This window comes from Pseudonaja textilis, chromosome 7 (assembly GCF_049901715.1).
Source record: "Pseudonaja textilis isolate UNSWEBS1 chromosome 7, rPseTex1.2, whole genome shotgun sequence".
Classification (NCBI taxonomy): domain Eukaryota; kingdom Metazoa; phylum Chordata; class Lepidosauria; order Squamata; family Elapidae; genus Pseudonaja; species Pseudonaja textilis.
In genome coordinates, this window is record NC_141996.1 from 34,279,634 (window position 1) to 34,304,257 (window position 24,624).

Here is a 24,624-nt window from a genome sequence, read left to right on the forward strand (position 1 = left end):
AGAGACAAAGGACCTGTGGACTTATCTGAGCATCATCAGGAAAACTGAATAGAATAGAATAAAATAAAATTTAGTAGGGCGAGTAGCAGTAGCAAAAGATCAAACAATGCCAGTGTGGACTTGGCTCCATATACTGATTTGGCGATTTTGCTTTGGGGGGGCGGTCTGTTTTTTAAAAAAAAATATAGTCCGATGAACCCATCAACAATTGTGATTCGGTCAGGAACTATAATTGACAAAGGCTGTCAATGTGTTATCATTTTTGGACGATTCTCCGCCCTCAAAGTGTATCACAGAAAACCAAAATTCAGAGTTTCCGCAAGAAACAAGCCGTCGCGGATGAGCTCAGCCGTCCTGTCAGGCCAAATCGCCGACCGCCACGGCTGTCACGAAAGCAGTGACGCCACGGCTTGACGGCCAGCTGGTGGCGCTGTCGATCAATCCCGGCGCCCAGCTTTGGTCAGGCGCGCCAGGATTCGGGGCCGTTTCATGAAAGCCAGAAGGGCGGCGGGAGGGGAGCGAGTCCCCCCCCCCCAAAAAAAAACAACCTGGCAGCTCTTCCCGCCGCCCGTGGAGCGAGGTCGATGTCCTCATCAGGCTCTTTTGCCCTCGCCAGCGGGATGCAGGCGACTTTAAGAGCCAGGCGGGCTCGGCGTTCCAGGCAGGGTGAGGCAGTCGCTCTCCCGGTTTGGCTAGTTTCCCGGAGGATGACCGAAGAGGAACCACTGCCGGCGTTGATTCCAATGCGCTGCAGCTAAGGACTACGAACTGCCGAGGACGGGAGAAGCAGCCGCTCGGCGCACTGGCGTTCCCGAAGCCGGAGCTGAAGGCGAGGAATGGCAACCCAACGCAGCAACGCAGACTGGATGGGCTCCTTGTCGCCCGTCCTCAGTGCCCTGCCGCTTTCCACGCTGGCCATTCCAGGTAATCGACGACCCAACCGACCTTGTCTGTCTTTGCGTCCCTCGTTTGAGAGAGGTTGCACACCTGACGGGGCTCAGCCTGCATCCCAGAAATATGAAACGTGCTCGGCAATTTTTTTTCAGCAAAGGGCACCTCCGTCCCTGGAAAGAATACTTTCCAGATGAGCTGAGACCCGTGGAGAGGGCATGTAGGAATTGGGAGTTTGATACATCTGGAGGACAACAGATTGAGGAAAAAGGCCAGTTGAGTTGTAAAGAATCAGGAAACCAGGAAGTTTTGAAAGTTGTAATTTAAACGTATCTGGAGGGTGATGGCGGTTATGATAATGTGAAGGCAGGTGCTATTAATTTAAGTGAAATCCAGAAGTCAGGATATGGGGTTGGGCAGATTAAAAATATACTTATTATCTTGCACTTAAGAAAAAAAATTAAATAACTGGAAAATGAAATGTGATTTGCATCTACTAAATGAGTTTCTTTGAAATGGAGTATAAAACATTTTGTAAATGTTTCCTTCCTTCACAAAATCAGAATGTGTTTTATATATCATTAATAGTCTAAGATTTACAGAACACAGTGTGTGTGTGTGGGGGGGGGGGGTTGAGAAGTTTTATCCCAGAATAAGAATTTGATACATTTCATTGAAAGAATGAATGAAAAGTTTATTACAGTCAAAGGACTAATAGCCAAGAAAAAAAACAAGATACATGATGACATTTCATAGAAACCAAACTCATTCAGGAAATAGTTTCCTCCTGCATATAAATCCAGCAGCAACTGGAACTTTGACTACAGATAGACTAACCTTAAGCCTAAATTTGGACAAAAGGAAATTTGCAATGTATAGTTTAAATTAGAGCCAGTTTCATCTAATTGTTAAGGCACCAGGACAGAAAACTGAAGCCATGACTTCCATCTTAACCATGAAAGCCAGCTGGTGACCTTGGGCCAGTTGCACACATGCCCAATTCACCTCACAGGGTTGTTGGGAAAATAGGAGGAGGAAAGTGTCTGGATATGTTTCCTATCCTAAGTTATTGATAAAAATAATATAGGTGGGATATAAACAAATAGGTATGGTTGAAAAGTCAATGAAGGGTACATTTAATTTATTTTTCCCAAAGTTAGAAAGCAGTTAAAAGATCAGCCAAAAGAAGAAAAGAAAAGAAACCCAGAGATTGCAGGCCTGGAACAAGTATCTACTTGGGAGCATTCCTTTCTCATTGGCATACAAATAACAGATTTGTTTGTTTGTTTGTTTGTTTTACTATATCCCAAGAAAGAGTTGTCTGTTATTTCAGAGTCCTGTTTGGACAAAACTTTTGTCCATTGCTTCCAAAGTCTGCTAATTGAGAATCTATTAAATCAAGTATTACTATATCTAAATATTCAGTTATCTATAGATGATATTAAATATGGAAAATACCTTTTCTGCTTATTAAAATAAATAGATGTGGCTTAATAGTAAATATAAATTAATGTTTATCCATGATAAAGTATTCAGTAAGACTTATATCTCTTTCATAAAAGCTGATCATTGCAGAGCTCAAGCAACATTCCCATATTATATTAGATTGAAAGTATATAATTGCAAATGTAAGCTCATTAGGAGAATTGACCTTTACTTAGCAATAACCATAGTTGACTTCAGTTAATCTCAGAATACCAGATTAGATGAATTATTGTTCTTAAGTCTAGTCACCTTAAACAACTGGAAAATCCATAGGTGGCATATGGTGATCTTTGATTTGGGTTTTACTTGCATTTAACAAAGAGAATGTTAGCAGAACCTGCCCTTTCATCTTGCTGCTAAAGATAAAAATGAGGAAATGGGCTAGCAAGTCATAGCAGTAACTAATATAAATGCTTTGTTAAATGTTTGCTCAAAATTCCCATTTCAAATATTATTGACAAACAAATGGGGCTAGAGAATGTATCATGTTAAAAGTAATCTGCATTGTTGCTATAGAGAATCTACATTGTAGAGAATGAAGTGAGAGAGAAAAGATTACTTTTAATTCACATATCAATTTTGCTAGATTTAAATCCTGTTATTTTTTTTCCTCCCGAAGCCTTCTCATTTGAAATGAAATGTAAAACTATTTTTTCTGCAGAATTGCAAAACAGAATGTTTATCTTTATCGCAGATTACAAGGATTTTATTGGTCTACTACTTCATGTAGGTATAAAGTTATTCAATGGATGTAGCAGATGAAATGAGCATTAAGACACTCAATATAGAATAAGCCAATTAGAAAGCACCCTTCTGTTTCATGCCTATAAGCATCTACTTAAATTTAATAATTACCACAAGAGCAAGAAGAGTATTTAAGTACTTGACACCAAACATAATGCGTTTTAGTAGGACAAGATATCATAGCATCTACATTCTCTTATGTTCAAGCCATCAAAGGGATGAAATTGATAGGACACTAGAATCGGTTTTAAAAGTTATTGGCAAATCCCAGCACTTGGTTTTTAAAACAATGATTTACCTAATTTGCAATATCTCAAATATCAAATAACATTTTTAAAATTTTTGTAATTTAAATGATTCAAAATAAGCCAATGGTATGAATATATCCACTGCTGATAAATAATATTTCTAATAAGCAGTATCTCTTTTTTAAAATCTATTTTATTAATAAATCCAACAGGAGAAAGCATACATAGACTATAAGTACAAGTCAATATATTTCTTCCCACCCCATCTTCTCCATGTACTCTTTTATTCCTTTATTTAAGAACAATACTTATTGGTTGTTCTTCCTGTTCTAAAGGAAGGCTGATGGTATCCACTATTTTTGTCTCTTTTTACTTTTCTTCTAGTAGTGGTGTGTGTGTATGTGTATGTGTATGTGTATGTATGTATGTATGTATGTGTATATGTATGTATGTATGTATGTATGGCATTCAGCTTTGGGTATTTTCCCACGTCATTGTAGTTGTGCTTTTAAAGTTGTAGCAACGTTTTGGCAGAATCTCATCTGCCATCATCAGATGGCAGAAGCCTGATGATGGCAGATGAGATTCTGCCGAAACGTTGCTACAACTTTAAAAGCACAACTACAATGACGTGGGAAAATACCCAAACAAAGCTGAATGCCATACATGTAAGTACCCGCGAAAACTTACTATATATTTAGGACACACACTATACATACATATATACATGTATGCATGTATAGTGTGTGTGTGTAATTCTGTAAGTGTTTAAGAAATACTGCACATTATGAACTCTTAATATTACATCAGGAAGATTTATTTCTGTTTTGAGTACATTATAATTTACTTCATGTGCTAATTTACCTTGCCTATGATGTAATATGAAAATATTAGCACATAATGTTCTTATATAATGTGACTAAGCTGCATATTAATATCTATGAATGTTAACCATGAATCACAGTACACGTGGAAAATAACAACCATTAATGGCTTACTATTTGATAGTTACATATTATTTGCTTGCTCATGGATACATTTTTGAGCACTGTTTTAACAATGAAAAAGTTGAAATATTGTGACAATAGGCTTCTCCAGTAACCCAAATTACAGAATATCAATAACAAACCGAAGGTAAGGGAAAGGTAATGTTATATTTGTTTTAGTATTACTATCTTGTGAATATTTATGGTTTGATTTTAGGATTAATTGTGAAATATTGTGCTTTGATACTTGTAAAATATATATGAGGGCCTATGAATTTCAGTTTCCAAGGAAATGTATATTTAAGCACGTTTTTAAAATATTATTTTTGTCATAGCTATCATACAGTTGAGAGCTATGCTCAAGGTGCTCATGGAAGAGCCACCTGGTGTGCAAATTGTGCACTGCACAAGATTGCCCCATGAAGCAGGGCACCACTTGCAAGTTTAAAAAAAATACTCAAAAACTGCATGGCATAGTCATATAAAAAGAGTGCGTGAGAAAGAGATACAATATTCTAAATACTAAAAAATGGTTAGGGATAGGCAGTTAGCGAATTTCTATACAAGGGGATCTGGTATGCCACTAATGGCCCTACCCAGTTGCATGCAGAATATTTCAGATAAGAATTATTTTTGTGTGCAGTGCCATTTCATTTTCAAAACATTTTTTTTCAACATTCCTGTCACATTACCAATAGGCAGTTTCAGTCATCCTGAAAGTGTTCTGAGATCAGAGAGCTGTTTTATGTTTTAAATACTCAACCTTGTGGTCAAAATACACCCCCCTCCATACACACACATACCTACACAAAATGTTTGAAATAGCCCATTTTTGAATATGGATCACTCTATAAAAAAACTTTTTCCACTACACTCTTTACTGAAATAAATATTTTTAAGACTTCTTAAATCTGTTAATTCTCCTCCATGCTGCATCGAGAGCCCAGGATGGGTTGACTCCTTCCAATGATGTCATTTAGCTGAGTCTGTACTAAGATATAAAAGCCAGCCCCTGGGAGAGACCCCAGCTTTTGACTCAGCTCCTTTCAGTCAGTAGCTGTGTCTCTGAAAGCGTTTCTGTTAGATAGCACTCACCAGTGATCTTCAGTACTTTTTTCTTGCTTCAAGCAGCTCCCAAGGATCTGGGCAGCTGCTCTTCTAGGAGAGCAGGGCTCACTCTCCTGCAACGTTGGGAGTAGCGTTACAGAGCTCTGTGCAGGCAATGTCTGTAGACCTCCCCCACACCTGCGGTTTGGAGCGATCGTAAAAATGATTGGCAAACTCATGAGAGCACAAGCCAGATGATTGTGTGGCTGGTTGCTCCGTTTTCCCTTGCTGACTTCGCTCAGGGCTCTGTATAGCCTAAGGAGCGATTCTTCAGTCTTGGAGCCTGTTTCCTGTAGTCAGTGGCCATCTTGGATTTAAGCCTTCCACCATGAGGTGAGCGGCCATTTTGTAAGCCTGGGGGCTCTCACAGGCCGTACTCCCAATGCCAAGACCAATGGGTGGAAGCATCTGGCAGGCAACAACGTTCTACTGGTAAATGGTCCTTTCAGGGGGAGGGGGCCATTCCTTCCGTCACTCAAAGTAATCCCTCGTTCTCCCCATCCATCTGAGGTCGCCTAGCCTTCTTTGCCTCCAAATGGGAGGAATCAACGACAGACGCTTGGGTGCTCAGCACTATTAGGTCAGGGTTACAATTGGACTTCCTAACGCCGCCCCACCCCCCCCAAATTTTTTGATCTGTCCTGTTTCTCGGGACATTTCCAGGCAAGCCTTCATGAATCAGGCCATTCAGCACCTTCTTGAAATCAGGGCTATTCAACCTGTTCCCCCCTCTCAATGGGGATGTGGGCTTTACTCTCACCTTTTCATCGTTGCCAAAGCCTCAGGGGCATGGCGAGCCATCCTTGATCTAAAATTACTCAGCCAATTTGTAAAATACAGGCGATTTAAAATGCAGACTCTGCATTTTATTTAGAGAGCGTTCGGAGTGCGACCTCCTCTCTTCCATTGATCTCACTGAGGCTTACCTCCACATCCCAATTTGGCCTCATCATCACCAGTTTCTCCGTTTCTGTTATCAGAATACCCATTACCAGTATCAAGCACTTCCCTTTGGCCTCTCATTGGCTCCAAGGTTCTTCACAAAGGTTCTGGCAGCATTGATGGAATCTCTGCGTTCTATTCCAGTAAGGATCCAATGCAACTTGGAGGACATTTTGATTCTATCCTCTTCCATCCATGTGGCCCATCGGGATCTGCAAATTATCCTGTCGTGTCTCCAGAACTATGGATTTTCCATCAACACCAAAAAGAGCCAGCTCTCTCCCACAACCAAATTGCAACACTTGGGAGCAGTCATCGATACCATGTCATGCCAGGTCTTCCTGTCCCCAGCTCGTGCCAAGAGCCTTGCAGACATCATCAGCCAGATCCAGCAACATCAACTTGTCCCCCTGTTGCTGCTGTCCAAACTTCTGGGGAAGATGGTCTCCTGCATTGGCATCGTCCCGTGGACTCGGCTCCACTCCCGATCCCTCCAATGGTTCCTGCTTCCTTACCAACGAGCAGGAACCAGCCACTCCTCCATCAAGGTCCCATTCCCTCCACAAATCCGGAGATCTTTCAATTGGTGGCATTCCCCGTCAATCTGGAGGGGACTCCTGTTCCGGGACCCAGGCAGGCTACTAATTATCACCGATGCCAGCCTCCTGAGTTGGGGTTTCTATATGCAGGGCCAGATAGCTCAGGGCATTTGGTCCAGATCAGAGCAGACTCTTCCCATAAATTGGCTAGAGCTCAGAGCCATTTTTCTGGCTCTCAAGCATTTCAGGCAATCAGTGACCAGCTCTCATGTTCTAGTCCTTACAGACAACATGGCTGCAAAGGCTCATGTCAGCCGGCAAGGGGGGACAAGGTCCAAGGCCCTCATGAGAGAGGCTCTACGGTTGGGGTTATGGGCAGAGAATCACCTGTTGTAGATCTCAGCAGACCACATCTCTGGGGTCTACAACTCCCAGGCCGACTGGCTCAGCAGGAGCCTAGTCGACCAGGCAGAATGGTCCATTCCTCCATCTCTATTCAGGGATCTTTCCCTCAGATTCGGAGCACCGGAGGTGGATTTCTTCTCCACTCCTCAAAACGCCCAAGTCACCAGATTCTTCACCAGGTTTCCTTGCCAGGGATCGGAGGGGACCAATGCTCTTTGGTGCAGATGGCCCAAGGGTCTCCTCTACACCTTTCCACTGCTTCCCATCATTCCGGCAGTAATTCGGAATATGTTGAAGGAACATGCGGAGCTCCTCCTCCTGGTACCCTATTGGCCAAGGAGGCCCTGGTTTGCAGACCTGGTCAACCTATCGGTGGCTTCTCCTTGGAGGATCCCAGCCCATCTAATCTCCCTTCATCAGGGGATTCTGCTCCACCCGGAGCCCCAGTGGCTCAAGCTGACCATGTGGCACTTGAACAGCAGCAGCTAGAGGAGGCTGATCTTCCAGAAAGGCTCATCCTCATTATCCTGGCATCTCGCAAACCTTCTACAAGACACATCTATGATGCCACCTGGAAGGCTTTTTCCCAATGGTGCCTCAGGGAGGGTCTTTCTCCTGCTTCAGCCCAGTTGGCAGAAGTTCTTAGCTTCCTTCAGCATGGGCTGGAGAAAGGTTTGGCCTCCAACACCTTACGCAGGCAGGTTGTGGCCCTCTCCTTGGTCCTTTCATGGGGTTCGCTTCCTTCCTTATCCCATCACACTTCAGTCAGGAGGTTTTTGAAAAGGGCTTCCAACCTGCACCCTCCGGTGATTCACAGGTATCCTTCTTGGGACTTTCATATGGTCCTTAATGCCCTTACAAAGCCCCCCTTTGAACCCCTTAGAACAGTGTCTTTCCATTTCCTGACTCTGAAGGTAGTGTTCCTTGTTGCCATCACTTCTGCCAGGAGGGTTTCCGAGCTTGCTGCGCTTTCCATCAGACAGGACCTTTGTTCCTTTCATGATGATAGGGTTGTTCTTCATCTGGACCCCTCATTTATTCCGAAGGTTAACACCTGGTTTCACAGGTTCCAAGACATTGTTTTGCCTGACTTCTGTCCTCTCCCGCACCATGACTTAGAGCGGCAGTGGCACACGCTAGACGTAAGAAGGGCTCTTAGAATATACATTAAGCGCACTTCCTTCTTCAGGAAGTCAGAAGCCATGTTTGTTTCCTTTTTCTCTTCTCACTTGGGGCACAAGGCCTCTTCTCCTACTATTAGCAGGTGGGTCAGGTCTTGCATTGAGCAGGCCTACAAAGCTATGGCCCTTCCCATTCCCCGAGGTCTGACGGCGCACTCTACCAGAAGCGTGGCCACTTCTGCTGCCTGGACAACCCAAGCACCCTTGGAGGAGATTTGTCGTGCGGCCACATGGACATCCACGTCTCCTTTCATCAGACACTACTGTCTGGATGCCTTTGCCTTGGCGACTGCAGCCTTCAGCAGATGGGTGCTTCAACAAGTGGTTCCACAGTTGGTGTGATGAGCCAGACGAGGACCTGCCCATGGACATGCAAGCTTTGGTATGTCCCATCCTGGGCTTTTGATGCAGCATGGAGGAGAATGGGCATTGGTAGAAGTTACCGTGAATGCCCTTTCTATCTATGCTGTGAGAGAGCCCAGCCCCTCCCTTGATTCATCCGGAGAGGGTAAGACATATTTCTGTATTTATTTTGGGCTTTCAGAGACACCTTTCAGTCTGTCAAGTATCTTCTCCAAAGCTGGGATCTCTCCCGGGGGCTGACTTTTATATCTTAGTACAGACTCAGCTAAATGACATCATAGGAAGGAGTCAATCCATCCTGGGCTCTCTTGCAGCATAGATAGAAAGGGCGTTCACAGTAACTTCTACCAATGCCCATTTTTGTTGTTCAAAAGATACCAGTAAGCTGCTTCCACAGCCTAGAAATTGAGTCGTTTGTTTAATTTTATGTATGTGTTTTGAGAACATTCGACATCAACACAATTCCTTGACAGACTTCAGTTCTTCTTTCCCTTGAGAAAATGGGCCGTTTACTCCTTTTCCTTGCTTTCTGATTTTAGTTGTCAGCAAACCAGTTAAAGAACCAATCCTCTTATAATTGATCCTTAGATCTTAAGAACTTTTGTGGAGGAATGTTGTCAAATGCCTTTTGAAAATCCTGGTAAATGATGTTGATATAAGATTGCCCCCATTCAGAAGCTTGTAGAAATATTAAAAAATCTACCAAAGGTTAGTGGGGTAGAATTTAGGTACATTGTCCTTCCACAAGGTGGCTGCAGTCAGCCAGCTATTTAGTTTAAATTTGGCATCTTTAGCCATCTATTAAATCCTTCCCAAGCATTATTATTATTTAAATGTATATGCTACCCAATAGTCTTGCAGCACGTCTATCTTCTTCCAGTTTTTGTTGTTGTTTTGCACAGAAGTAACCAATTATTGAAATAGAAAATTTCAAATTAATTATCATACTTTGATATTGCTTGGTATTGGATATTTAATTATATTTATCATATTATTTTAATGAATTAAACCATAATTAGGTAATTGCTAGGATTTAAAGGTTTGCCCTGAATGCAGTCTATAAAATTGCATTTCTGTTAGGTTTTTTTGTATACCTGGCAAATTAAACAATCTACATACTGTGTACTTGAATATAATAATGAGACACCATGACATTTGAGGAGCTGCCCAGAGTCATGCTATTTTCCAAAGTGCCTGAAGACTAGACAAGGAATAGTGAATGGAAACTGATCAAGGAGAGATTCAACCTAGAAATAAGGAGAACTTCTCTGACAGTGAGAGCAATCAACCAATGGAACAGCTTGCCTTCAGAAGTTGTGGGAGCTTCATCACTGGAAGCTTTCAAGAAGAGATTGAACTGCCATTTGTGAGAAATGGTGCAGAGCCGTGATGGTGAACCTATGGCACGTGTGCCAGAAGTGGCACGCAAAGCCATTTCTGCTGGCACTCGAGCCATCGGCCGGAATAGATCCACTGAGCATGCACACATGCCCCCTGTGAGCCAGCTGATTGTTGGGTACCTGCCATGCATGCACAGGGGAAGATGTGCACATGGGAGATGTGTGTGCATGCGCAGGGGGTGGGTTGCACAGGTGGGTTGCACATACATGTGTAGAGGTGCAAGGTGCGCATGTGGGGAGATGCACATGCATGCACAGTGGGTGGGGGGGGGGTCATGCACACATTGCATTATGGGTGCAGGTATGTGTACGGGCACGCACATACTTTTGGCACACGACAACAAAAAAGTTAGCCATCACTGGTGTAGGGTCTCCTGCTTGGGTAGGGGGATTGGACTAGAAGACCTACACGGTCCCTTCCAACTCTGTTAATCTGTGAAATTGTGGTGATGCAGTATACATTGTAATAATAAACTACTTTGTAAAAGGAGGCTCAAAATTTTCAGTATGAGTAGTCCAACTGAACCCCAAAATTTTATTGTTAAGCAAGATAATGATTAAGTGAATTTTGCCCTATTTTAAATTAGTAACATGGTTGTTGAGTGAACCTGGCTTCTCCATTGACTTTGCTTGTCAGAAGGCTGCAAGAGGTGATCACATGACCCCAGGGCATTGGAACCGTCATAAATATGAATCAGTTGCCAAGCGTCCAAATTTTGATCACATAATCATGGCGATGCTGCAACAATGGTTAATGTGGAAAATGGTCATAGGACACTTTTTACAGTGCCATTGTTAACTTTGAATGGTCACTAAACTAATGGTTGTAAGTCAAGGACAGCCTATACAAGAAACACATGCTAAAAGAGTTATAATTTGTGGAAGGAGATAAGAAGCTTACCTGAGATCTGTTCTAAAAGGTGTAAAGAGTAGACTTCATAGATCTCTTATGAGATCATTTTTCAGTACATCTAAAATTTGATTTACAATAAGATTGGATGGAATCATTATATCTAGTAACGGAACTCCATTTTATTTTTTAGCTTGTATGCATTACTGCATATCCATTAGTACATATATACATATGTACATATAGTACATATATTAGTACATTTTTAGCACATATGCATTATATGTATGTAGTATTTATGAGCTACCCGTGCTTTGTCACTTAGTTTAATGAAAATAGCAGTAAATTCCACTATTTGGCCTCTTTGCTCTGATATTTGTTCCATCTTATTGTCACCTCATACTGGAATAATATAAAATTAGGATCCCATTTGGAAAGGCAAGGATTTTTAAAATTTTGTGTGTATGTGCATGCGTGGTGTGTGTGTGTGAAATGTATGTATGTATGTAATGATTCTAACTACTGCTGGTATTCTTCATATATAGCCCCTCGATATCCAACTTGTTCAGAGATGAGTATCCAGGCAGATTCAGGATTTGTAGTAAGCTAGTTCAGTTATTTAAATTCAGTCTCCAAATGTACAGGAGTGCTACATGGTTCTGTTTGCTGTATTTTTGAGCTAGGTTTTCTTTATTTGATCTTGGCAGAGTAAGGTGATCTCCAATATTTTTCCATAAATTAAATATGTACTGATCAAGAACAGAACACACACACACACACACACACACACACACACACACACACACACACACAGAGTTTAGTTGAACAGAATCCCTGAAAAAGGAAGATTTGCAAGAGTAATATATTGCCTTTTCTCCCCCTCATATAGGTTCACATGATTCCTTCAGCTACTGGGTGGATGAGAAATCTCCTGTGGGACCAGATCAAGTCATAGCAATTCGGCGGATAGCTAAAATTCCTTTGGTAAAAAAGCTAATGAAGAAATGGTCAATAACACAAGATCTGACCTTCAAGGAGCAGCTTGATAGTGGAATACGGTATTTTGACCTCCGTGTATCTTCCAAACCAGGTGAAGCAGGACAGGAAATCTATTTTATACATGGCTTGTTCGGAACCACAGTATGTGATGGACTTGTGGAGATAAACAACTTCTTAACCCATCATCCTAAAGAAGTAATTTTCCTGGATTTCAATCATTTCTATGCTATGGATATGAATCATCATATGTACCTTATCAGCAAGATTGAAGAAATATTTGGATCAAAACTCTGCACAAAAGAATGTGTAGAAAATGTAACACTGCAAAGTCTTTGGGAAAAGCAACAGCAGGTATAGAATTTTTTTTTATTCTATGTAATGGGATTTTTATACTTTGAACTACTGTTAGATCAGTGGTGGAATGCTGCTGGTTCGCACTGGTTCAGTCGAGCCAGTAATAAAAAAATCCTCCCATGATCAGCTGAGAAGAGGAAAAAATGCCTCCACAATCAGCTGAGAGGAGAAAGAAGAGAAAAAGCGCAGAACCGGCCCTTCCACTTGCCTCTGCACGTTTCTCTTCTTTATCCTTTCAACTGATTGTCACTGCAGGTCTCAGGGGTATGGGAAAGCTGCACACGGGAGTTAGGCAAAGAATGCCCACCAAGCCATGCCCACCAAACCGGTGGTAAAACAATTTTGAATCCCCCCACTGTATTAGATGGCCTTTGGAAAAGCATCGTTGCAGGTTATGGGATATGTTTGAAGAAGGAAATCTGAAACTGAAGCAGATAGTAGTTTTCAAACATCTATAACTCCCTGGGTTATCTTACTTGTATCTTAGCACAGAGTCTCTCTGTAACACTTCTTCCATTCTATAATACCTGTGAGTTCTTCTCTTTCTAGTAGAGCTGAACTCCTTTTCAGGTGAATGTTTAACTGAATAGAAATTACCCTGAATTTGTCCCTCTAATGTTTTTTTAAATTCTGTAGCCTTGAATCAAAATTGATATCTCTTGTGGTAAAGCTAATAGAAATTTTTTTTCTATGTCAACCTTACGGGGTAGACTAGATTAAAAAAAAGTCTACAGATAGTCCTCAACTTATGACCACAAGACCACAATTGAGCCCAAACTTTCTGTTGCTAGATGAGACAGTTGTTAAGTGAATTTTGCCCCATTTTATGACTTTTCTTGCCATAAGTGTTAAGTGAATCACTGCAGTTGTTAAGTTAGTAGCATGGTTACTAGGTGAAACTGGCTTCCCCATTGAATTTGCTTGTCAGAAGGTCTCAAAAGGTGACCCAGGATTCAAAAAGTGACCCTGGGAGACTGCAGCCATCATAAATGTAAACCAGCCATCTGAATTTTGATCATGTGACCCTGGGGACGCTGCAATCGTTGTAAGTGTAAAAATGGTCATAAGTCACATTTTTTTCTGCCATTGAAACTTTGAAGGATCACTAAATGAACTGCTGCAAGTTAAGAACTACCTGTACTGAAAGAAGCTCATGTTGTTGAAATAACTTATAATAGCAAAATCATACAAGCTTGATTATCCTTTGCCCAGTCCCCATCCCTAAATCCCAATGAGAACCAAGGAGGAGCTTGCTTGAATCTCTTCTGTATACTGTCATGTTTCCCAGGCCTTAAAGAATGCCCTCCATTTATATAATAATTCTTGTCTATTTCCCTCAAGGCCATCCTCCTAATTCTGTACATGCTAGCTAAGCAAAGTCCTCTTTTTAATAATTGCTTATCTACCTCTGCAATCAGTTCTGTCCCATTTAATTTAATCCATTTTCCTTCCTGGTTTTTCCGTATTTCATAAAAGCTACATTACCACATTATTGTCTTTCCTATGAACTATGTGCCTTTCCCAATTCAGTCACACTTTCTGTTCCTCCTGGATTATCAAAGTTTGAACTTCTCCAATTATTTCAGTTCTGTGAGGCAGCTATCCTTATTCTTCCTCCTATATTAATATATTCTGAAGAAATACGGTTCTCCAGAGATCATCTATGCCGTTTCTTTTTCAACTTTAGCCATGTGAATAGCTTTGTTCAGCTCTCTCAAAAATAAATTAAACAGCAGCAGGTGCCAAAGCTGTCCACCAGGTGGCAGTATTTGAATATAGATGCTAGCAGTAGTTTATTTATTCAGTTTGATGCTGCTTAACTACAAATGACTTTGAGCAACTCACAACACAAATAAAACCAATATTATAAAAACATTCATCAGAACCAGATTTATACAAGATGGTGAATCTGGCAAACCTCAAAAGTTAGAATGTTGAGGGACTTGCTTCCAAATTAATGTTATGCATTAATTCATAATTTATGGGTGATAATTCAACAATATCCCACTTATTGTGGGACTGCCTTTATGTTCCAGAGAAACAAGAAAAGGATACCCAAATGTGGGAAACCTATAAATAAATTAAACTTTCACAATGCAGCATGGCCTAGGAGATGTTATTGTTTTTCCCCTTGTGGATCCAAAAGGAGAGTTGGTAAAATATAATGGCAACAAGTAGAACAAATAATGAGATCCTTATTGTAACCCCATCTATTGTGTGAAAGCTCAACATGGGTGATATTCTTTCTTTTCATTTCTTTTAATATATGATGATACTAATTCTGTTCGAGAACAGATTAAGAATTTGAAGGCAGATAGTGATGACTAATTATTCCAGGACTAAAATGGAATGAAATGGCAACTCATGCAATCCAATTCAGTATCACCTTTGTTGTTGCATATATAATAGGATTAAATAGCAAGTTTTATTAAATGTTGAAAGGCCTTCAAATTGTTTCCACAATTTTGGAACGTTCATTAGATGAAAGTGGTAGCAACAAGTTATGAGTTTATCTAGTAAGGTATGACCCGATATTGGCCAGATTTTACTTTTAATATCTTTGTGCTATCTCACAGACAATGATCTTTTCAACTGTTGTATTCTTTGCCTGCTGTTAGAGAGTGATATGAATATAAATGAATTTAACCCAGGAAACGATTTCAGTTGCTTTATTTTTACCTCCATTTTTTCAGGTTCTTGTTTTCTACCATCATTCTATTTGTGAAATATATCCCGTTCTATGGGCAGGGAATAAAATGCCAGCTCCCTGGGCAAACACAACTAATGTACATAAACTGCTGCAGTTTTTAGAGACTACCCTGAAAGAGCGAGCAAAACATGGAACTTTCCATGTTTCCCAAGCTATTCTCACACCAAGAGCCAAAACTTTTGCATGGCATCTCAGCCGTGGCCTGAAAAACACTCTTGTTCACAGGTAAGTATCTGCTTAAGTTTTCTGTCCAACTATTGATAATTAACTAAATATACCAGCCCACCTTGTAAAGTCATTAAGGGCACAATCCTTTGATTCCTGGGAGATTAAAGAGTCTTTGGGAACTGATAAACAAAAGTTAGTTACCACGGAAATGAGATGTTTGAGGAAAGCTCCTGAAGTGACCAGAAAAGATAAAATCAGAAATGAGATCATAAGAGAAAGAATTAGCATAGAATCAATCTTAAACTACATAGAAAAACAGAAAATAAAATGCTTTGCTCACCTGGAGAGCACGTCTTGGGACTCCATGCCATACAAGGCATATACAAAAGGAGAAGGCCAAACATGAGGTAGACTCAGAAGAAGATGAAGAAACAACATCAAAGACAGACTACAACAGAGTCAAATAACAATGGTTGAGACCTCCAGAAGAGCAAGAACCAAAACTCTGCATCTCCCTCGCCCCCTGAAGTGGTAAAAGAAGTTAAGAAGAAGATTAGGAACTATCCCTTTGGAGATACTTGTATACTGGGGTTGGGCAGAGAGAATATGCCACCTGTTTTCCTGTTCCATTAGAACCAATTAAAAGAAACAAACAAACAAAAACAGAGAAAAAGTATCATTCTGAAGTTTCAGAAGAATACATTAAGCAGATTTTGTGTTAGGATCCTTTAGAAATAAATTGATGATGTGATGAAAATCCTGTTTAGATTTTATAGAAACGTGCATACACACACCATGCACTCATTAAATGAATGAAATATACAGTAATAGTTTTTTAGATTAGGAAAAATTTTTTTGACTGAAACATTTTTTATTTCTGTGTTTCACTATGAATGGAAGGCAATAAGAGGTGGCAAAACCAGTTCTTTCCATTCAAAGATAATGTTCTCTGGTTACCTGGAACTCATACATGATCTTCTATAAAATATAAGCAGACATTATCTTCTGGGTTAAAATAAGGTTCTGTCTTTCCTGCTTCTTTCTGGCTCAAATAGAATTGACCTGACACACGAGAGACATTTCAAAAAGATAGTTTTAAAGCTATCACCAGTCTTGTCTTGAAGAAGAAATGAACACTTGAGTGAGAAAAGATTTCAGAGGTAGAGAACAATTCTTTCCTCTACTATTCTTTCCTCTACTATTCAGCAAAGGCTGGAAATGAGGAAAGAGAAGGAAGTTGGCACAGCTGTGAAGTTTCCAGCTCTTTCTAAGTTTTGTCTCTTATGAACAGACATGTAAGACAAGCCATATATCATCCTTAGGCATGAGAGTTTTTTGCTCAACGATCTTGGCACCCCTGAACCCATTGTGCTATTTAGTGATAAAATCCATTTCCTCGTTGGCCATTTCTTTCTATGGAGCAGCATAGAAAATAGTTCAGAGAAAAATACACTTCCTATTCTTCCATTCCCCTATGCTCCCTGCTTGAAGAGATATTGGGCTCCACTAGTAAACAAAAAAAGGTGAATCTTGTTTATTCCTTCTGGATACTTAAGCAAGAACCAATGAGCAAAAGAGGACTCAGTCTAGGAAAAGCCCCTTTGTCTGTTTGTTCATTTACCATTTTGGTCTAATCGTTCAATCCATCTAGCTCAGTGGGATGGAAGATCAGACTAGGAAAAATAAGAAATTTAAATTTAATAATTGCTCCCATCCGTGGTCTTTTCTTCATTCAAAGTAAAAGTGACAGTGTTAAATCTGCATGTTTTCAGTGATGATTTAACATTACATATAATTTACCTCTTAGTGACACTTTTAAAGATAATTGTGGAATTAGTTGAACAGCCCCCCCCCCCACCAAAAAAAAGACATCTTTGAATGTAAGTATTCCTGGAAGCTGTAAATTGGACTGCAGCTTTTGCACAAATATACAACCACAAAATACAGTGAGAGCAAAAAAAGAAATAAACAGAATCATCTTCTGTACCCCTCAAGAAAAATAGTGGTGGATGTAAAAATGAAAACAGATTCCTCGTTAGGAGCTTTCCCCTTGCATGAGTATTATCCTTAAATGGAAACTTGATGAAAAATATGTCATTTTTAAAACTTGAAAATGTTCCTTGAAATCACAATTCAAATGACCTCAGACATTTTTTGGAGCAGTTCAAAACTCTCTTGGTTTGTTCTGAATGATTTCCAAATAACTCTCATTGCCCACTTCATATCTCTTTTTTTGCACATCCTACGTCCGTGATGGCGAACCTATGGCACGCGAACCTATGCACACAAGCTGCAAGCAAACTTACCTCATTGCACATGTGCACACCTCACAGCTGATTTTAGGCCATTTGAGGCCTTTTTCAGCCTCCCAAAGGCTTGAGGAAGGCTTCTTCAGGCTTCAACAAGCTTTGTAGGCCGAAATCTAGCCCCATTTCGTCACTTCCTGTTTTTCCGAAAATACCAGAAGTGACAAAATGGGGCTAGATTTTGGGCTACAAAGCTTGTAGAAGCCTGAAGAAGCCTTCCTCAAGCCTTTGGGAGGCCGAAAAGTCCACAAACCGGCCGAAAATCAGCCGTGAGGCGCAGTGCAGGTAAGGGGGCAGCAGGAGGTGGGTGGGTGGCATTGAGCACGCATGTGTAGGGGGCGTGGGGGGACACGCCTTGCCTTCTGGGTGCTGAGTGTGCAAGCAAGTGCACTATTTTTGGCATAGGAGCCCAAAAAGGTTAGCCACCACTGTCCTATCTTATCTCTGTTAGAATAATTATATCTCTAATTGTTTCTATAAAATAAGTAATTTCAAATAGTTTCATGTTAACTTCGTTAGAATTCAAATATGATTGCTTCACTGTTCAAGCCAACAACAGTTATTACTAACTATAACATAGTTTGTTTGGTTTTGATATAGCAAGATATATAGACTTAGTCAGTGCTGGTTCATAAGCAATTGGTGCCTTCCAGATATTCAATTCCTATTAGGATCAACAGCATGACTGATAAGTAATGAAGAACTTCTGTGCTAATGGATGTATGAATCATCAAAAGCCACTATTGAAGAGAAATTATTATATATAAAGCTAAAATAAGTAATAATCTTTACTTTTATTCTGAAGATATATTGTCAAATTAATGGTAACAAGGTTCTGTTTTTTCTTCAATTACAGTGCTTAATTTAGTCTATTAACACTTTAATTTCTCATTGCTTTTAACTTATTGCAGTACTAGATGTGTCAATTATAGTAATATAGCAAGTAACTTACTATAACTTCAGTGGACAGAAAAATAGTCTTAGCAGTGGCAATACACAGGAAGCTCAAACAAACCTATCTTCATCTTTCTCAGAATTAAAGATCAATTTCTACAAATTTCTATTTTTGAAAAAGAATTGCTATACAGTTATAAGGCACTAGATGGTGCTAAAAAATTTCTCATCTAATTACCAAATGTGTTGTATCTTTATTTTAATAACAAAAACAATACAACTATGGATAATATTCAAAATTGTATGATACAGATTAATATTAAATCAACAAAAAGTAGGCAAATCAATGAAATATTTATTTTGCTTGTATTATCTCATTCCTACTCTCGGGTGAATAGCTGACATAAAATATGACTATATACGCAAGCTGCATAGATACATAATGAACTAGGCAATGTTTAGTTTGCTTGAAAGAGGTTTCTGGATAAAAGAGTGAATTTAAAAAGGCTTGTCATTCTTCGCATATCAATTGTATATCTAGTAGCTTGCTTCTCAAATCCAAACTCTTCAAAGCAAAAAATTCACTTACAGTGTTCATGTTATAGTATCATTTCTCACTTTATTGTAGGGAAGGACTAAAATAATAACTTGTTTTTTTTTTAAAGGCAGGAAAACAGCTTATTTAAATTACACTACCTGCTTAGATGTTTACCTAGCACCTTTATCTCTCACTAATGTAACCTATTAGTAAATAATTTAACCAGCTGTTAAACTATTACTTGGCATAGTGTGTGAATAGATCACAGGTTCACAGTATTTATTTTGAACGTTTAAATGTTATTAGGAAGATGTAGGTATTAAGTGACGTATCAACATTAAACAGTCAATTTTAGAATATAAAAACAATGTACAAAAATGTTGATAAACAATGTAGTCAGCTATTTTCTGAACGTATACATAACTTTAGAAATGTAAGTATGGTTTATCTATTATGTGCCATTAAAAGCCTACTTATGTATGGTGTTGCGATGCATTTGTTAATTTCTTTCCCCATTCTTCACCTATAATATATGATGGCTTCAAATGTGGAATGCTGTTGCTGATATTTTTTAAAATAATAAAGTATAATATGTAGTACAAATTTTCTTATTTCCAAGAAGTATTGTCGATTGTCATATAGACATAGTTTGGACTGGAGTATTTGGTGCTTCTGACCTTGATTATTTTCTTGCAGACATTTCATTACCCAACTAGGTAACATTTTCAGTGCTAGCACAACCTAGCTCGGAGAGCTCCAAGAACTCCCCAGTTCAACCCTGAGATACAAATATTCTCTTCTGTTATGATATAATACACAATATATGTAGATTATATATATTATTCTCTATAGCATAAGATATGTCTCATATATTTTCCTTTATTTCTCATAGAAATCTTCCTTTTATTCTGAACTGGGTGAAGTTACAGAAACCAGGAGTCATGGGAGTTAACATTATTACTTCAGACTTCGTGGAACAGGTAGACTTTGCAGCTACCATCATTGGATTAAATAATCTCCTTTTAGAAGGTAAAAAAAATCATGATTGTTTAAAGGGGGGATTCATTTATATCAATTACTCACTCTATTTCAACACTCCCAACCGTTTTTCTGTTTGACACAGTATGAAGACAAAATACTTACAAAGACCTCAATATATAGAGCTAAACTTGCAGGATAGCACATCCTCTGCTGTACATAGGAACATTCTGCCTGTCTCTATGGAAATACAGGATGTGATGCTGGCTGACCAACTGGAGCTCAGCGCTACAACACATGGAAATTATTAGCAGAGGCCTCTTCATGGACTTGTTGAGTATGTACATCCTGCATATCATGAAACCCGGAACTCTGGCTCAAAGGATAATAATAAATTATAAGCTTGATTCATCAGGTTAGGCAACAGTTTACCTCTGTGGATACCTCAGGCAGAAATATGTGCTCTGCTTGTTTCATTACTACTGTACAGTCTATATTTATATTCTGCTACCTCAGTCATTCTTTAGGGAAATATCATTTCTATTGTTTGCTGTGATCTTTAGTAATTATAGTAATGTGTGTGAATTTTTAGAGTTAGATTATGTCTTTAAAACTCAATTTTTTACTTGAACTTGTATTTTAATTCATTATTTTGGAGTATCCTAACTGGGTACAAAGAGGAATTATTTTTAATGCAACACTATTTATTTTGTGGATTTTTTTAAAGTCCTAGATTTAGAATCACTTCTGAGAAGTAAAAGCTAATACCACCTAACCTTTATCTCATTCTGGCATAATTCACTTCTAGCATATTGGAATTTGCACAGAAGAATGTAAATAGGAAATGGCAATCCAGGGTACAACATATCTGCCATTTTGTAGAATTTATTAATTCAATAATTTTTAAATTGTAAAAAATATTTATTTATTTATTGTAAAAAAAAGTATGCTATCCTATTTAATCAGTTCTGGGCAGTTCATAGTAATAAAAGTTGCTGGCATGCCATGCAAAGTTATTATTGCTGCAATTTTATATTTATTTCCCCCCCTGAGAATAAGTCCTACTAAACTAAGTGAAATATGTCAAAGTAGGTAATTCTAGAGACCATAACCTACACTGAAAGTTTAGTACTACACAGTTCTTTAATTTAGTCTCTTTCAGTTAAGCCTCTTATAGAGAAAGCAGTCCTGAAATAGGGACCCACCAAATTTGTATCTTGATCATGGACTTTTTCTAGAGTCTCTGTACATTTTGAATTCCAGCATCGTATAAATATTTTGTTAGTACTTCTTATGGTAGAAAATTATAATGCTGACTTTTAATAGACAAAAGCAATGTATAGTGTAGTACCAGTCAAAATGCAAGAAAGGCAGGCAGCTAGTTCTTAGTGCCAAGACTGGGCCAGAAGAAGAATCAATGCCAATATTTCTAGAACAGCTATTTTCACTTTTATACTATTTTAATTGAAAGGTTGTAGGAGGAGAATTTATAGTTATTTTCCTAAGTACTGTGTTTGGAAATTTCTCATAATACATTCACAGTAGTTTGCCGAAAATGAGATGTCAGAAAAGAAAAGATTTGAAACAAGTTTGTTTCAAGTTTCGAGCAAACAAGTGTTCTTCAGAAATCTCAGTTGCATATAGGATGTTCTGAGTATCCAGTCTATTTCAGGGATCATTTCAGCCATTGCAACGATGGACAGAAAATGAAGGCAGTATTGATATGTCATCCTAAAAGACTGATATACATACCATAGTTTTCTGCAGGGCTGGACTTCTTTTATTTATTTATTCATTATTTATTTATTTATTTATGAAATGCATAGGTGACATAGATACTAGGCAATTTGCAACTATGAAAAACAATCAGAACCATACAATATAGAGTTGAAAGGAAGTCTGGAGAAGAATGGCCATCTATTAAACAAGCAAAAAAACCTGCAAACAGATAGACTCCATTCTAATCCAGGCCCTGGGAATAAAGCCAGATTTTAAGGATTTGGCTAAGCAGGATCAGGATGTTTATCATTGTTACAGCCTGAGGAGGAAATCATTGGGTATCCACAGGAAATATCCTAAATCAACCTTAGCCACTTGAAGATTTATGGACTTCAACTTCCAGAATTCCTCAGTCAGCTATGCTATGCTGACTGGGGAATTCTGGGAGTTGAAGTCCACACATCTTCAAGTGGCTAAAACTCAAAAACACTGTCCTAAGTGATTTAAGTTCTTCTGGTGGTTGATGGGTAAGGGATTCCCCTCAGTTTTTGCTGTATATTTATTTGAATAAAATAATTATTTCCTTTACATCATGGTAACAGCCATTTTACAGTTTTTCTTTTGTGTGTCGTTTAAGGTTTTGCTTTGAAGTTGAAGTTTTAGCATGAAAGAACAATGAAAATAGGGTGTGGTTTTTGCCATTGGCATTTAAGAAAAGAAATTAGTGGTTTCAGATAAGGACTTAGAGATTGATGCTTGCTCTTAAGGAACTTTTATTATCACATGGGGTAGAGATGTTTCACTATAACGCTCAGAGTTGTTTGCACCTGTCCTCCTCATTAAAATCCCACTTTTAACTCGGGTGAACCATGCTGGTTCAGGAATTCTGCGAGTTGAAGTCCAGAGTTCATAATGTTACCATTGCCCATCCTTTTCTAACTTGTACTATTTATGGCCTAATTCAGAATTTGACAAGAAGTTTCTCATCTTTGAACTTGAGGTATAATTCATCCTTTGGGCTGAAATCATTTTTATAGTCTATGAAAATCACTTGATGTTTGATTATTGATTATTAAATATTGATTAAAATTTAATCCAAAGTAAACCAGTATTAATATTTAATTAAGCTGTTATACTAAGCAGGCTCTTTTGGCAATTGCTGATTTCCATACCTGGAAAAGGATACAGATGAACAAGGCCAGTGTTGTAAGGATTTTGTATGCATTTTCCATTGTTAATTTATTTTTCTGTTAATTATTTATAGAGTATTACAAATCATTACATTCACATTCTAGTAGAATATAGGACTTTCTTAGGAAGGGCACTGGAAAGCTGGTGGCTTGCAGCTGCTTTTGTGTACTGAAGCTCAGTGCTTGCCTTTGTGAACTTTATCCGTGATTTGCAGACATTTGGACTGTTTGGCATGATTAGTTCCAGTACGATCTGAAAGTCTCACAAAATGCTGTGGTTATCATCACGTAGCAAGACCGCTTTAACAAAACAATTGCTAAATTTATGTTATAGAATTCCAACCTCACTCATTCACATATTCATAAGTCTCAGCATTAGCAGCCTTCTTCAGGTGACCTTCCTGTCTAGATAGCCAACCATTAATCCGCTTTATTTCTCTGAAATTTGTAGTATGTATCTGTTTATATTTAGGTGCTTCATAATTCCTGTTTTTCAGTTATTCAATTTCTGTTATTTTACCTGACGTGACTGTTAATAGCAGTGTGTTGTTCTTCCCCTACTTAAAGTTCAAGTCTCTCAGATAATTATGCCATGTAAAATAGCCAATTTTATGCACTGTTTTTTAGTAATGTTTTTTCTTATCATTATTATTATTATCTGTATTTTTAAATACTGTACGATTCTCCCAGTGGTCAAGAAACAGTGAACTAATCCTCAGAAATATTTGTTTTTATTCAGGAGGATAAATAGGAAATAAAGAAAGCTTTTCTTTTGTGTTTCCAATTTTGTACCCTAGATCACAGTTAATACTGATATTTTGCTTTATATTAATTAAGTGATAGAAGTAGGAGTTTATATGGTTGCAAATTAATAAAATGAATAAAATATTAGAATAGTATGTATATTATCTTTAAATACTGTATTTGCTATCTCATTTTATGTGAAATCTGGAAAAACTCAGATTTCTTACTGTTTTGTAGACTTTGATTTTTATTCTTAACATTGTACATATTTCAACTTTTTGTTTAGAATGCCAGTTTTACTATTATATGTTTATTGCAATTGTTTTGAGTATTGTAAAATGAGAATACCTCATTTATTTGTGCACATAACATCTACAGAATTTTTTGTCTTTCACATTTATTTAATGCTGAAAAGTCTAGATGTAATTGTGCAATCTGGATGAACACCATAGAGTTACTGTATGCACAATAAAAGTTTTTTGATACGAAGTACATTATAGTTTGTTTTATATTCTTTGCTTTTATTTTGAGAAAAGCAATTAGAAAAACATACAAACTTCCTTTGATGATTACTAATATTGGTTTAAAAGAAGTTGTTTTTAAAGAAATGAAAACAAAGTTTTAAAAAAAGCTGATTTTTTTCCAATTCCACTACATTGTCTCATTTAGAAGATGGCTCTCTCATCTTTTAAATTACTCAAAAATTGAAAGTTTCTTCATTTCAAGATCTTTATTCTTGAACTATTTGGAACATTTGTATGGTTTTTGAGTGATAACGAGTAAATCTAGTACACAGAGCTTGCACTAATATTTGCTCTTCTGACCTCTTCATAACCAATATATTAAAACTCAAATTAGGTCTAGAACTTTAGCTGTTTGTGAG

At 38.3% G+C, this 24,624-nt stretch overlaps 1 protein-coding gene across 1 annotated transcript; it reads left to right on the plus strand.

Annotated features, from left to right (window-relative positions):
- The first annotated feature begins 435 nt into the window (after window positions 1-435).
- PLCXD2 (phosphatidylinositol specific phospholipase C X domain containing 2) lies at window positions 436-24,233 on the plus strand. The gene is made up of 5 exons (XM_026700783.2): window positions 436-924; window positions 12,031-12,491; window positions 15,188-15,429; window positions 20,003-20,139; window positions 20,234-24,233. The coding sequence occupies exons 1-5, from the start codon at window positions 837-839 to the stop codon at window positions 20,236-20,238; spliced, it is 933 nt and encodes a 310-aa protein (XP_026556568.1). The 5' UTR covers window positions 436-836; the 3' UTR covers window positions 20,239-24,233.
- The last annotated feature ends 391 nt before the right edge of the window (window positions 24,234-24,624 follow it).

Excerpts from the sequence above, each read along its gene's own strand:
- PLCXD2 (XM_026700783.2), top strand. The coding sequence starts at position 837 with ATGGCAACCCAACGCAGCAACGCAGACTGGATGGGCTCCTTGTCGCCC. Across the intron at positions 12,492-15,187 it reads TTTGGGAAAAGCAACAGCAG|GTTCTTGTTTTCTACCATCA; the intron begins GTATAGAATTTT and ends CCATTTTTTCAG. Across the intron at positions 15,430-20,002 it reads AAAAACACTCTTGTTCACAG|AAATCTTCCTTTTATTCTGA; the intron begins GTAAGTATCTGC and ends TATTTCTCATAG.